General features: G+C 41.5%; 1 protein-coding gene across 6 annotated transcripts in view; it reads left to right on the top strand.

Moving 5' to 3' along the window:
• The window catches only part of IRAG2 (inositol 1,4,5-triphosphate receptor associated 2), a 1,240,358-nt gene that overhangs the window by 376,051 nt on the left and 849,562 nt on the right, over positions 1-14,745 (top strand). For all 6 annotated transcript variants that reach the window (XM_044087670.1, XM_044087672.1, XM_044087673.1 and 3 more), the window contains exon 16: positions 10,034-10,177. In XM_044087670.1, the coding sequence (XP_043943605.1) occupies positions 10,034-10,177 (144 nt within the window). The remainder of the gene's footprint in view (positions 1-10,033; positions 10,178-14,745) is intronic.

The following is a 14,745-nucleotide window of genomic DNA, read 5'->3' as shown; positions in this document are numbered from 1 at the left end:
ATGATATGCGACAGAGTATAGCTGGAGTTTTTTTAAGGCGGTCAGCATAGGGCATCTGCTTTAGGCCTGTGATTCTTTTAGTGAGATATTTCTGTGGCCTTTCCAGTTGTTGCAGATGTCTTGAGAGGTACATACCAAATGGGGCATTGTATTCTATAATGGGTCTAATGAGGGATGAGTAGAGTGGGACAATGACCTCCTTTTTTCTGGATGAAAAGCCCTTAGTGATGAGGTGTGCCACATAGAAGGATTTCCTGACTGTTGCGGCGATGTGGATGTTCATCGTGCTTCACTGTTGCAGTCATTACTCTTGGGTTATCCTGCTGGCAGGCTACCCTCAGTCGGACAGAATTCCAAAGTCTAGGTCTGGCGTCAGTTGCTGTTGCCTCTTCCCTGACGTCAGTGCGCCAGGGGTATAAAAGATGCAGCCGACACCATTTTCTTCAGTCTTTTTTGCCGCATGGTGCCCAAAGCAAAAGTAGTTAGCAAGTGCCGGTCGGCTGACTCCTGGGATTTTCAAATCCGAATTTCAGAACCAAAGTCTTCATTAAAGCCAAGTACCCCATTGGGGAAACTTTTTTCTTGCTCCAGACCGATGTCAGAAAAAGTTAACAATTGTATTTCTTGTGGGAAGCAAATACCTCATAAGGATTTTCACTTACTGTATTCCTTGCCTAAGCCCTGATCACAACGTTGCTAGCTGTCGGTTTTGTACTAGATTTAACCAACTCACTATTAAGCGTCTGTTCGATTTTGCATTTCATTACTTTGGCCGAAGATTTAATTATATAATGCCGTTGGAACAGCTGACAACTGGAGTTTACAAAAAACACAAGGACAAGGAAAAGGATAGGCATCCGAGGTCCAAAACTGACTATGAGGCCTCTGCTAGGCCAGTCACCAGTTCGCCGGTTCTCAGTGAGGCGCTTTCGCAGCCCCTGGCGCCCGCTACCTCAGAGCCACAGGCCGCCTCCGACTCCCACGTGGAGCCGACTGGGCTTCTGGATACTCAAGGTATTGGACACTCTGAAATCATTCCCTCAGATGGGTTTGGAGCCGCTGAGCAGGCATCTGCTTCTGAGGGTGTCTTCAGACCTGCACAACTATATATTAAGCCATCTTCAGCTTCAAAGACTAAAGCAGCTCTAAAGACAAAGAAACAAGTACAGCATTCTCCTACTCAGACTTCCATGCCTAAAAAACAGATGCTCAAAATGGCCAAAGACCTAATTACTTTGATCAGGGGCTCCCATTCCCCTCCTGATAAGAGGCCTAGGCAAGAGACAGAGTATGATTCTTCTGATCAGGTTTCTATTTCCTCTGATTCCTCTTCTGAACAGGATTATTCCATGCTTCCCTATGAGGATTCTGATGCTGAAGAATTCATTCCTTCAGCCTCTCCTCCTGAGGATTATTCATTTGGGGAAACCCTGCATACCATGAGGGAGCATTTCCACTGGGAGAGCCAAGATTATTCTGAATCTAAGAAAAGGCTCAGAGACTTTCTGCTACTTCCTCAGCACAGACCCCCTTGCTATTCTACCTGTTCTAGAAATTGTAGATGTATTTTTGGAGTCTGGCCTGTCCCCTGACTCTTTACCCCCTGCACCTGCTAAGCCAGACAGATACTACAGGGTCCCGGATTCTTATAAATTCCTATATAAAAACCCCGGTGCTGACCCAGAAACTATATCTCAGGGTCCCAAAGGGGTTAAAGCTTCCACTGCAAAAAACCCTGTCCCCTCTGATAGGGATTCTAGGGCTCTAGACAGATGGGGGAAAAAAGTTTACACTTCTGCTACCTTGGCTGTAAGGGCTTTAAATTGTCAGTTTCATATGCTTAAATATCAGCAATATTTAATGTCACTGCTTAAACAGAAATTGAAAAATACTGAATGTTCAGAGAACAAGGAATTTCAGGATTTATTGCATGCAGCTGAACAAGTGGGAAAGCATACTTTGCAATGTGGTTATGATTCACTGGAGGCCTCTTGCAGGGCTGCTGTTACAGGTTCTGTTATTAGAAGGCATGCTTGGTTAAAGGAACAGAATCTGCCTGATCATGTTAAAGCAAAATTATTAGATGCACCATTACAGCATGTTACTTTGTTTGGTATTAAAGCAGAAGAGGTGTTGAAAAAAATGGAGGATAAAGCAAAATCCATGCAGACAGTCAAGGATTTCTTACAGGTATAGCCACCCAGGTTTAGCAGGAACTGGCCTTCTAAAAACTGGTCCTTTCCAGTGTCAGACCACAAAGATGCAGATACAGGCATCCCAGAGGCAGATCTCAGCCCCAAAGCTCATACAGGCCTAAACAATGGGGCGCTCCTACTTCCAAAAGTGGAGAAGACAAATCACAACCTAACAGGAAACAGTCCCAATGACTTTCCTCTGTCAGATCCAAGCACTTTTCTTTTGGCAGCCTCCTTAGGGGGAAAACTAGCACTTTTTTCATCAAATTGGCAAATGGTTACCCAAGACAAATGGGTCCTGAACATAGTGTCCCAAGGCTACAGGTTCCATTTTCACACCCTACCAAGGTCAAAAGGTATGCCAGACCTGCCACACAATCAATGGGCAGAGGCACAAAAACAAATTACAGCCCTCATGGACATGAGGGCGATTCAGCAAGTACCATAACAAGAGCAGGGGCAACGATTTTACTCCAGACTTTTCCTAGTGCCCAGAAACGACAAAACCTGGAGACAAATACTGGAACTGTCTATACTAAATACGTTTCTGGAAGTTCCAAAATTCAAGATGTTGACTCTACAACAGCTACTGACCATGCTGGGCAAGAAGACTTGGCTCGTAACTTTGGACCTAAAAGAGGCATACCTGCATGTCCCAATCAGACAATCTTGCAGAAGATACCTCAGATTCATAGCTGGCTCAATGTATTACCAATTCTCTGCACTGCCCTTTGGCTTACCTACTGCGCCCAGGGTCTTCACAAAATGCCTGGCACCAGTGATTGCGTTAGGAATTCAAATATATCCCTACTTGGACGACTGCCTAATTCAAGCAGAGAACAAAGACATTTTTCTAAAGCATCTGGCGTTTGTAAAAAGATTACTAATTGGCCTAGGGTACACAGTAAATGAAATCAAAACTAGTGCCCCCTCAAGAGATAATATTCCTGGGTACAAGCTTAAATACAACTGCCCAGATGGCTTATCTTACGCCAGACAAACAAAAGCAACTGACTTCTTACTTCAAGAAATTGGCAACAAAAACCCAATTATCTGCAAGGAAAATCCTGCAGGCCTTGGGTTTCGTGGCATCCTGCATTCTACTAATTCCATATGCCAGACTGCATATGAGGAAACTACAGTGGTATCTGAAAAGTGTTTGGACTCAGCAGTGACACAGCCCGGAGACAGTAATTGCACTCATTCCCTGCCTGCAACAGGAGTTTCGATGGTGGGCAGAGGCCTGTCACCACAACAAGGGTCTGCCATTCAGTTTACCCACAGCCAGACAGACACTGACAACGGATGCATCAGATTATGCCTGGGGGGCCCATATGGCAGGAAAATGCATTCAGGGCACATGGCCTACAAACCAGATGCATCTTCACATCAATCAAAAAGAGATGCTAGCTGTTCAAAATGCCCTGACAGCTTTCAAGGACCTACTTCATCCAGGACAGCTACTGATAAAGACAGACAATACTACGGTCATGTGGTACATAAGCAGGGAGGTACACATTCCTACCCCCTCTGCAGACAAGTAATGACCTTATGGGACACAGCATTGACTTTTCAAGTTCACCTGCAAGCACAATTCCTGCCAGGAAAAACAAATACTCTGGCAGACGAACTAAGCAGAAACCTCATCAGCATAGCAAGGAAATGGGGATGCCCAGACATAGATCTATTTGCCTCCCCTCACAGCTGCCAATTGCAGAGATTTTGCACAAGGATTTATCACATGTAAGCATGGAAAGTGGATGCCCTATGCTTCAGCAGGGAAAATCTAACAGTATATGCCTTTCCTACACTGCCTCTCCTTCCCAGGGTACTCCTAAAGGTCAGACAAGAGAAGCCAAAAATTATACTGATTGCACCAGACTGGCCACGCCAGCACTGGTACCCAATCCTAAAGAGCTTGTCTCAAGGTCTAGCATGGATATTGCCTCAAACTTCTCACTTGCTGACCCAACAAAACAATCAGATCCTGCACAGCCAACTCAGGACCTTAAATCTGGCAGCATGGCGGATAATGTAGCCATTCAGAACACTCCTCTTTCAAAAGCTGTTGTGGATGTTATCTTGGAGGCCAGGAGACCCAGTACCAGAAAATCTTATGTAGAAAAATGGAAGAGATTCTGTGCTTGGAACCAGGAACAAGGCATTGACATGTGTGTACCAAATATCCCTCAGATTTTACAATACTTAACTGAGATGCTGAACAAAGGCCTTTCTTTCTCATCAATTAAGATTCATGCCTCTGCCATTTCAGCCCATTACAATATGGAACCACCTATCTTTTCTCATCCTTTAAGGCAGTACCTCAGAGGGACCAAAAACATTAGGCCTCCAAGGAGAGCACCAATTCCGGCCTGGGACCTCAATTATGTTTTTGAAAAACTCACACTGCCTCCTTTCAAGCCAGCATCAACAGCAGATATAAAATTCTTATCCTAGAAAACAGCTGTGCTCCTAGCAATAACCTCTGCAAGACGAGTCTCGGAGTTACAAGCACTCATGGCTGTGGAACCTTTTATCATTTTTCATCCAGACAGGGTTTCTCTGAGGACAAACCCTACATTTATGCCTAAGGTGGTGTCCAGTGTGGCCCTCAACCAAACCATTCACTTGCCTACCTTTTATCCAAATCCACAGAACAAGGGTGAGAAAATTCTGCATTCTTTGGACATGCACAGGCAGTTACGCTTCTACTTGGACAGAACTAAAGCTTTCAGAAAGACTGAGCAACTTTGTGTCATGCTGCAGGATCACAAGGAAAGGCTATCTCAAAACAGACTATTTCTAAATGTATAGGCCATTGCATCTGTTTCTGCTATTTTCAGCATGGCAAATCAGTGCCTAAGGGCATTAGGTCTCATTCCACCAGAGCAGCAGTCACTTCAGCAGCCTTCCTCAGAGGAGTACCAACCAAAGATATCTTAGAGGCTGCAACTTGGAGTTCAGTGCACACTTTCACAAAGCACTACCACTTACCTCTTTACTCTAAGTCCAGAGCAGGCTTTGCCACTGCAGTTCTGCAGGGCCTCATACCCAGCCACCTATCCTCAGCTTTGGGATTCAACCCAAGAGTAATGACTGCAACAGTGAAACACGATGAACATAGTACAGTTGTGTACCTACCATAAATGTAGATGACAGCAACTGATGCCAGACCTAGACTTTGGAATTCTGGCTGACTGAGGGTAGCCTGCTAGCAGGATAACCCAAGAGTAATGACTGCAACAGTGAATACACTCTAACATCTACATTTATGGTGAGTACACAACTGTACTTTATTGAAGGTGAGACCACTGTCCACCTGTGTCCCTAAGTCTTTTATCACACTTTCGATGTTTAGTGTACTGCCACCTATGTGGCAATTCACGAGTACATGTTTTTTTCCCAAAGGGGATAACTATACATTACTTTGCATTGAGCTTGAGTCCATGTCTCTGGCACCAAGCATCTGTTTCTGTAAGGCCCTTTTGTAGAATATCCACATCATTTGGGGATTCAATAATGGCTCCCAGTTTGCAGTCATCTGCGAACTTTGTTAGCCAGAGTCCCTTAATGTTGGCCTGTACTTCAAAGAAGTAGATGACAAACAAGAGCAGTCCCAGGATTGAACCCTGAGGTACTCCACTTGTTTGGAGCTGGATTTGGAGTCTGCTACTTTTACAGTGTGGGTTCTGTCAGTAAGCCAGTTGACAACCCGAGTGACGTAGGGATTAATGCCACTTACCCAAATGCCAAAGGCCTCTCAGGTGTAGTCCTCAAACTCCACATCCACACAAACAAGACAATTTCCATCACAACACCTGAAGGTAAATCTCATTGTGTCTCAACCGTCAAGCCCATAAAGCGAAACATTCCACGGCCCACTGTTCTGTTCATAGGCAACTCCATTGTGAGAGACACTGATGTCCCTCTTACCATGCTGGATCAGGGGAGGGTTACAGTTAGTTGCCTGTCAGGGGCCAGGTTTCATCAGATCATATAAGCACTCAGGTCACTTACCCCTAAGTACCAGTATGACTCAGTAAGTCCATGTGTGCATGAATGATCTACCTCCATGGACTATATGAAGAAAGACATGATTGAGCTATCAGAATATGCCATAGGCAGGTATGGACCTAGAATTGAGTAGCATTCTACTGTCTCCAAAGATGATGCCACAATACCAGCAGAGAATGATCGACTCTAACAATTTATTTATTTAACATTTGTTTACCGGGAAAGTACGACTTGGAATGAAGCCAATTTTCAGCAGAGGCCTGGAGAGAAATGCTGCAGCCACATGTCTTTGTAAGGTGGGAGGAAACTGGAGTACCTGTAGGAAACCCAGACGAATACAGGGAGGACATGCAAACTACACACAGTGTACCCCAGCTGAAAATCGAGCCAGAGAACCTCTTGCTGTGAGGTGACAAAAGCTACTGGTGTCATTCCAAAGGGGTCTAATGCTCGTCAGCCTGGGAGGACATGGTTGATAGGTAAAGACTCTCCCTGACAAAGCAGCATGGCCTATCACCTCTAGGCTTTTGAATATCGGCCAAAACATTATCCAAACACACACACCTTCCAGCATAACGAAAGATACTCAGGACAAGCCAATGATGTTGCTACTCAGTGCTAAGAGCCTCAAAAAGAAACTGCTCCACCCTGGAAGCTCTCCTCACCCTGGAGAATGCTAATATCTGTGCTATTACTGAAACGTGGTTCAAATCCACAGAAAGCAACTCTGGCAATGCATGGCTATAATGTCTTTCATACGACTGCCCACTGAACATGAAAGAGCTAAAGGTGGAGGTGTATCAATCTACATAAAGGATAAGTACACCTGAAGGCTGGTCAAACAATATGACATGCTTGAGCTACTACATGGCCAAATAACCATGGGAAAAATCCATTACCATATTCTTACTAGCTACAGGTCCCCCTATGAACCAGGAAAACCATACACCATACCTGAAGTTGCTAAAATCACTCACCATTCAGCCCAATGCTATACTTATGGGTGATTTTAACTACCCCATCATTAATTGGGAGGCACATACAACCACTAACATGCAAGCCCAAAGATTTCTTGACTTTGTAAATTCAAATGCCCTGGAGCAGCTGGTCTGCACTCCCATTAAGGGAACAAATATCCTAGATCAGGTACTCACAAATATGGGAGAATGTTGCACCATCCCCTCCCCCCCCTCGTGTTATGTCCTCACTAGTAAGATCAGATCACAATGCAGTCTCCCTTGAAATAAAGGTAAAATTATCCCCCACATAACCCCAAGAACTTCTCTAAGATAAATTACCCCTATTATGGGATGGAATAGCTAGTTTTGAAGTTCCCCCAAATTCATAAAACACAGAAACCTATGCAGAGGTATAAACAAATGTATGATGATATAAACAACTACATAAAAATGTACCAGACCAAAATAAACCCAGGTCAAACTGCAAAAACAAGCCACACTGGTGAACCCGTAGTGTTAGCAGATTATACAACAAAAGAAAGAAATCCTGTCAAGAAGCAAGTCCCTCATTAGTCTAAATAAGTGAATTAGGGTACTAGTCAAGTCTCTGAAAGCAGACTTTGAGATAAAAATAGCCTCCAAAGATAAGGATAACCATACAACATTTTTCAGTTACATCCACAGTCTTAAAGGCAACACCCAACAGTGTGCGGAATTAGTTGTAGATGGCATCACCTATACTCAGCCAGAAGACGCAGCAAACTCAGCTCAGATTTTACCTTCCCATCATCCCCCAGTTCTCCCCCAAAAATACCTTCCACCACTCCCCCGCCAATTATCGCCAAAGAACAGGTTGCCACTACTCTCTCTCTCTAAGGCTAAAACACAGTTTCATTGGGGGCTCTATTTAACCACAGCCTCTGGACTGGCTTTGTCCTGCTAGAGTGGAGGACAGCAACAGTCAATCAGCTGAAGGACAGGACACGTGACTAAAGTGGGTGAGTCCATATCTAGCAAGAGGCCAGTTACTAGTGGTGCACCACAGGGCTCAGTACTGGGACCCCTCCTGTTCAGAATATACTTCTCTGAAGTCGAAGCAAATGTGGAAGGCCTCTGGTTGACAGTTTGCTGATGACTGCAGACTGGGGACAATCATTGAATCCCCCAATGATGTAGGTATCCTTCAGGAGGGTCTCAATCAAATGATTGGTCCCAGAACCATGGCCTAAAAGTAAATGCAAAAAAATGCATTATCATACCCTTTGGGGAAGTCTAATACCCCTGCAGATTACAGTATTAGTAGCATGCCCCTTACAGTGGACTCAGAGGTGAGAGATCTATGTAGGCATATAGATAGCAGCCTGAACGTTGACTGCCTTGTGGCCACAGTGGTGAGGAAATCCTTTTATGTGGCACAACTTATAAGTAAAGGCATCTAGATCCAAGGAAATTATAGTCCTGCTATACTCGGCCCTCATTAGACCAACAATAGAGTACAGTGTGCCATTTAGCATATACTTGACTAGGCACTTGCAGCAGTTGGAGCGACCTCCAAGGTTTTTCACAAAGAAAATACAGGGTGTAAACAACATGAAATATGCAGATAGACTTTAAAGCACTATCCCTTTTCTCTGTCTCCTACTGAGGGATGACCTTTGCCTGACCTACAAGACACACTCAAATCCAGCCCTAATTGAGCTGCTACACATCTGAGTGTCAAACAGCATGAAGATCACCCAATCTAGAAATTTAAATTTAGTCAGTGACTCAAACAAAAAATGCTGGAGAGACAGATGTGTGTCTGAGATTGCCCTTTCTTTGGAACAAGTTTTCTATTCACATTACTCAGAGCCCTTCCCCGGCCCTCTTCAAGTACAGTTTGGATCATTGGATGGGGAATCGCAAATTCACACCTGGGGATAGTCTCTCTGTCCCTTATGGACAAAGGGCAATTTGTAAGATACTCAGTGCACAGGCACAAATCTATGCCATCCTCTTGCCCTACCGGCCATATATTGAGTAAAATCGAATTATGTAGACTAGGCTTATAAGGGCCCTTAAGCCATTAACCTAGTAATCGCCTATGAACACTGTTGGCTGACAAAAAAAGTTACTAGAAAATAGAAATCAAAATAAAAGAAAAAGTGTAACATAAATTTACTTTTGTTAATGAGATAAAAGAATTGGAAGTGCGATTTTTTACAAATAAGTAGGACTAAACTGCATAGAAATAAATATCTGTGAGAACAATGTTCATGGAGTGATATTTCAGGGAAGGCAGGACTTGAGCAAAAATATGTAATGTTAAATTGAATGTTAAGGAAGAAATCATTTCTATAATGCATGAAAATGTAAAAAGTATATATTTTTTTATTTTTATAATTGAATGTGTACTCTAGTTACAATGTAATATGTGATGTCAATAAAGATGTTTAAAAAACTAAAGCAGTCGCAGCATGCTTCTTCCACTTTTGCTATTTGCCCTTACAATTTTTTCAGTGGAAAATTAATTCAGCTGTGACTGCTGCTGTTTCAGTAGCCAGAAGCTGGAATTATACTTGGCTCAGAATGGCTACCAAATCCCTTTCTGTTAGTAATGCTTGACTCTACAATTGGTCTGTAAAGTCAGAGTGCATGTTTTTGAATAATTCACATATTGTATAATTAATGCAATTGCAGCTGTCTTTGGAATTTAACTATGCAGTACCTTAGTTTCACAAAGTTTTGTGTACTGATTTTATGGGCTGCATTTGGGTATACCTTGCCTAACTTTTGACTCTGAATCCTCTTAGCATTAAATTCAATGAACATCTATTTCTCCTGTACAATAACTGTATTTTCTCTCCCCTTTCTTTTGTTTTAAAGAGCAGCGTAAGTGAGTTGATGTCCGTTTCATCAAGTAACATCTCATACCTGGATAACACATTGGACAAAGAAGTTTTAATGCTACTACAAGGACCAGGCCAGGAGCAAACAGAGGCCGAGTTCAAGGCTGTTCTTGCACAACTGGTATGCTAATTAAAAATGTTCTACAAGATAACATTTACATTTTAGAAGAAGTAATATTTAATTTGTAGAAAAATGAACAAAGGGTATGATTAATAAGCCTGTAAACTTCATTGACAGGAATTGGTGTGTATGATGGTGGTAGTATTTATAGAGTGATCTTGTAATTCAAAAGTAAATAATTTTAATGTGTATGAGGTATGCAGTGTGCACCTTCAAAGTAATACACCAAATATGGAAACGTAAATTGTAAAATTTACATTTTACACTTATTGTAATATTCCTTCCTCTTTTATTAGAATCCAGTAATAAGTTGTTAATTTTGACTTTTTATCAGGAGTGTTTCTGACTATTCTGTTCATGCCTGCTATTTGTTCCCAGATTGTTTTCAGGAAACTGATGTGTAGTAAAACGTCAAGTGCCAATGTAATTCTATTCAGACGAGGGTGTCAGCTGATGCATACCTCTCAACTTCTTAGAGCAAGAAATCTGGACAAAGCTATAAATAAAAATGGGACAAAGGGCAAAAAATAGGGACAATGTTTAAATACTGCTCTTACACACTTAAAATGTAGATAGGATAACAGGTTTTGTATTAACATGGATTTTGTGAAGGATATGAAACCGGAAACTCAAATGTCTGGCATTATTTTCTAACTTCAGTCTTTAATGATTTGCCACTAATTTGCCAGAAAACCACAATTTTATGAAAAACGGACCAAAAATATGAGGCAAAAATCTGGACATTCTGTGAAAATCTGCACAGCTGAGAGGTATGATTTTATTTTTTTTTATTTATTTTATTTTACATTTGTTGACCGGGCTAGTCCAACTGGATATATTTCCATTTTCAGTAGAGGCCCGGGGAGAAAAGCTCCAGCATAGCACAAAATGAAATATCAAATTGTATAACACACAAAATAATATAACACATAAAATAATAAGTATTTAAAATAAAGAAGAAGGTTATTAAAAAGTACAATACTAAAAAGGTGAGTATAAAGTCATATCAGTCATGTAATCGTATGATATGTGAAGATACACTACAGTTCATTGTAGTTAACTTAAATGCTTGTGGTTATATGTTTTACAATGACCAGATTTAGCATACAGAGGGGGGTATATAGAGTATGATTATATATCCATAGGCAGTAAGAAGATAAAAATAGGATAGGTAGTAGATTAATCAGGGTTAGTGCAGGGGCATAACCAGAGAGATTTTAGGTGACGTTTGAGTTTTTGCTTAGAGTGACAGTGAAGGTAGTAGTGTTTAGGTAGGTAGAAAGTTCCAGTGTTTCCCAGCAGTATTGGAGAATAGGCTGTCGCCTGACAAGTTATTGGACTTACTTATGCTAGCACTTAGTTTGCTAGAAGAGCGTAGGGAATTTAGATTATTATAAGGGGTAATGAGGTTAGCAAGTATTGGAGTATTATTTGGTTTGTAAAATATTTTATGAACAATGGTGAGTTGGGAATAAGTTAGCATGTTAGGGAGTTCAAGCCAGTCTAGCTGCTTTAGGTTCAGACAGTGGTGTGTTCGAAATGCATTTCCAGTGGCAAATCTGGCAATATTGTTATAGGAGTTAGACAGTTTGAGAAGATTATTTTTCTTTAGATTAGTATAAATAGGAGAAGCATAGAGAAGAGTTGAGACTAAGTGAGAGTGGGCAATAGTGGTTCTAGCTATGGGAGTTAAGAAGGGTTTAATTCGATATAAGGAGCCCATTTTTCTGTTCACTGTTTGAATGGTGTTATTTATATGGTTATCGAAGTTGAGGTTGTTGTCAGTTGTAACTCCTAATAGTTTGGTAGTAGGATCGGGAAAGATGAGGGTACCACTGTTAGATTTAATAGAGAAGTTTATGGGAGAGGACCTATTGGTAGGTGTGAAGAGTAGAAGCTTGGTTTTTTTGGCGTTTAAAAGGAGACAGCGTTTCAGGAACCAGTCTTCTACTGAGTTGAATACTTTTTGAGTTAGAGAGTGTAAATCAGAAGTGGAGTTGGCAGAACATATAAGTGTGGAATCATCGGCATATTGAATACAGGTGGCTTCAGGGACTGCTATATGAAGGTCGTTGATGAATAGTGAGAAAAGAAGAGGTTACTATGCTCTTCCTTTAATCAGCCTTCTTTTTACACCAGATCTCAATTGGGTCAAATTGAGTTAGTGCGAGGATGTGTCAGCAAAATGAGGATAGGATTCATTTTCTTGTTTGCTTCTGCTTTTTTCCTCCTAATATGCTAATATACGTTTGCAAATGTATTGGAAGTATCAGTTCATATATTTTTTACTTCATTGCATATCCTTTCAACCCTAATATAAGTAATATTTTCCTATGCTGTTTAGTTTTCTGTCTGTAGATTTTGCTCTTGTTGCAACTGTTTCCTTTAATTTCAGGTTTTTATTTCCAGGTCCTGTATGATCACACTCAAATCCATTGACAGAGCTGCCCAGTATAGAAGTAACATTAAACTCATGTTTGTCTCTCGACCTCATCACCACAATAAACAGAACATGCTGGAGGGATAGATTCCTGTCCCAGAGACTTCCCATACTCTGGAACAAACTACCTATCTATATCAAACAAAGCTCCTCATTAGCACTCTTCAAGAAAAATCTTGATGATTGGATAGGAGATAGGAAATTCACCCCAGGGATCACTTGGCTCTGCTCGACAGTGGCACAGGAAAATAATTTTCTTGGGTGGCAAAAGCCAAGGTACCTTTGGCTAGGCTTATATAGGCCCTAGGGCCAATAGCCTAGTACCTACCTATGAACCTATATGTTAAATGAGTGTAAGACTCTATTTTCTACAGTTTTATATACTTGGGATGTATAGATTGAAATGTGTAGTTGTGCATTTCCCAACTTTTAGTGGCATTCTTCTCCCAAATATTCATGGCATTTTATAGTTGTGGTAGGCCAGGATCACAATTCCTTTATCTAGGCCTCTGTCTTCATTTAAGACATACAGGAGAAACTGAGTCCTGCATTGCATTTCCTGAGCATTGGGTCATACAGCTATGTAGCAACCATCCTTAATCCCCTAAGGAGTATCATTGTTCATGTAAATACTCTCTGATCTTTCTCAGTTCTAAATTCTAAACTGGTGTCTGGCTTATTGAAATGTCAGTTTTAGCACAGAGTCTATGTTACTACTGGTGAGTATGGTTTGTGTGGTGGACAGAATTGGTGTATACCATTCAGGTTCTTTCAGATTTTTTAGTAGTTTTTGCTACCCCCAGAAGCATAGCTTGGCACTGTCTTTGGTTTCAGATTCAAGGATGCTCTTGTAAGTAACTTTCTTACTTTGGCAGTGCAGTTTACTGCAGATAATGCAATGAATGACCGGAAACATCATAAAATGAGCACGCTGATTGGCCAGTCCAACCAGTGTGCCCATTGAGAATATACAATGGAAAAAGGTCCGATCGCCCGGACTTTTTCCATTGATATATTCTTTAATTTTAAGTGTTTAAAAAAATAAATAAATGTGTAGCAATGGAGATCTTCTTTTCTGCATTGCTTACTTTCCCGAGCACTGATGTACTGGGTTTGCATGGGAACGCAAGTTCCAAACGCATGTGCAGTACATCAGCAATGGCAAAGCGGAGCTGTCCAGCGGCGGAAGGACAGCACGGCACCATTATACAAGGACATTATTTAAGAAAAGTAAGTATTTTTTTCTTAAATGTCATTGTATAATAGCAATAATCCACTTCTGGGTGAGGGTAATGCTGTATTTACCCACGGTTGTCTGGACACTCGGGCTTCACCCTCGTGACCAAACCACACCAACCGTGGATAAATCCAGCATTAACCACACCCAGGCATGCATTATTGCTTAAATATTCCATTGTAAAATCAAAGGAGGTTTTTTATTTTTCCTTACATTCTAGAACAAACAAATTATGTTCTTTGTAACCTTTTTACTGCTTCTCTTGTTTTGGGCCTTAAAACCAAAATACTGTAGTGATATGTTGGTCCTCAGGGCCTAGTTTCTTTTACTACGTCTGCAAATGACATCCCTGATAAGGATGAGATTTGCTTTCACCCCATTGGTGGTCTTTGCTGGGTAACTGCAGTAACCAATCCTATTATGTATGTTCTATTTGACGTTACCTCCAGCACCATTTCATTCAGTGTTTCCTGATATGAGTCTCCTTTCTGATCCTTCCACAGCCAAACCAATTTCTGAGAGGTGCAAGTGTGACATCCTGTATTTAGGAAGTGTTCTGGTGGGCAGGTTTTCTTACAGAAAGAAGTCTGGGTGGAGTCATCCATAGGTGTCTTCAGTCATTGTGTATATGAAGAGAACAATACTGAGTATAACATCTGGAGACGTTAATCACTCCAGCATAATCTCTTAACTTGGATAGTTAGTGGATAATGGGCTGTGCTCAGTTCTTAGTATCCACCAGCTAGCAGGAGGCATACAAGCAGGCTTGTAAATGGGAAGTCATTTACCTCTAATGACTCAGAACTTTTGTATGTAGTAATCATGCTATCAGCATTGCATGGTGCTAGGGTTTGCACCAGTGCACTCAATATTACCAGCAATGTCTGGGTC

This window comes from Protopterus annectens, chromosome 11.part0 (assembly GCF_019279795.1).
Source record: "Protopterus annectens isolate FY-2018-M chromosome 11.part0, PAN1.0, whole genome shotgun sequence".
NCBI classification, from domain to species: Eukaryota; Metazoa; Chordata; order Ceratodontiformes; family Protopteridae; genus Protopterus; species Protopterus annectens.
This window is presented reverse-complemented; position numbering and strand designations above follow the sequence as displayed.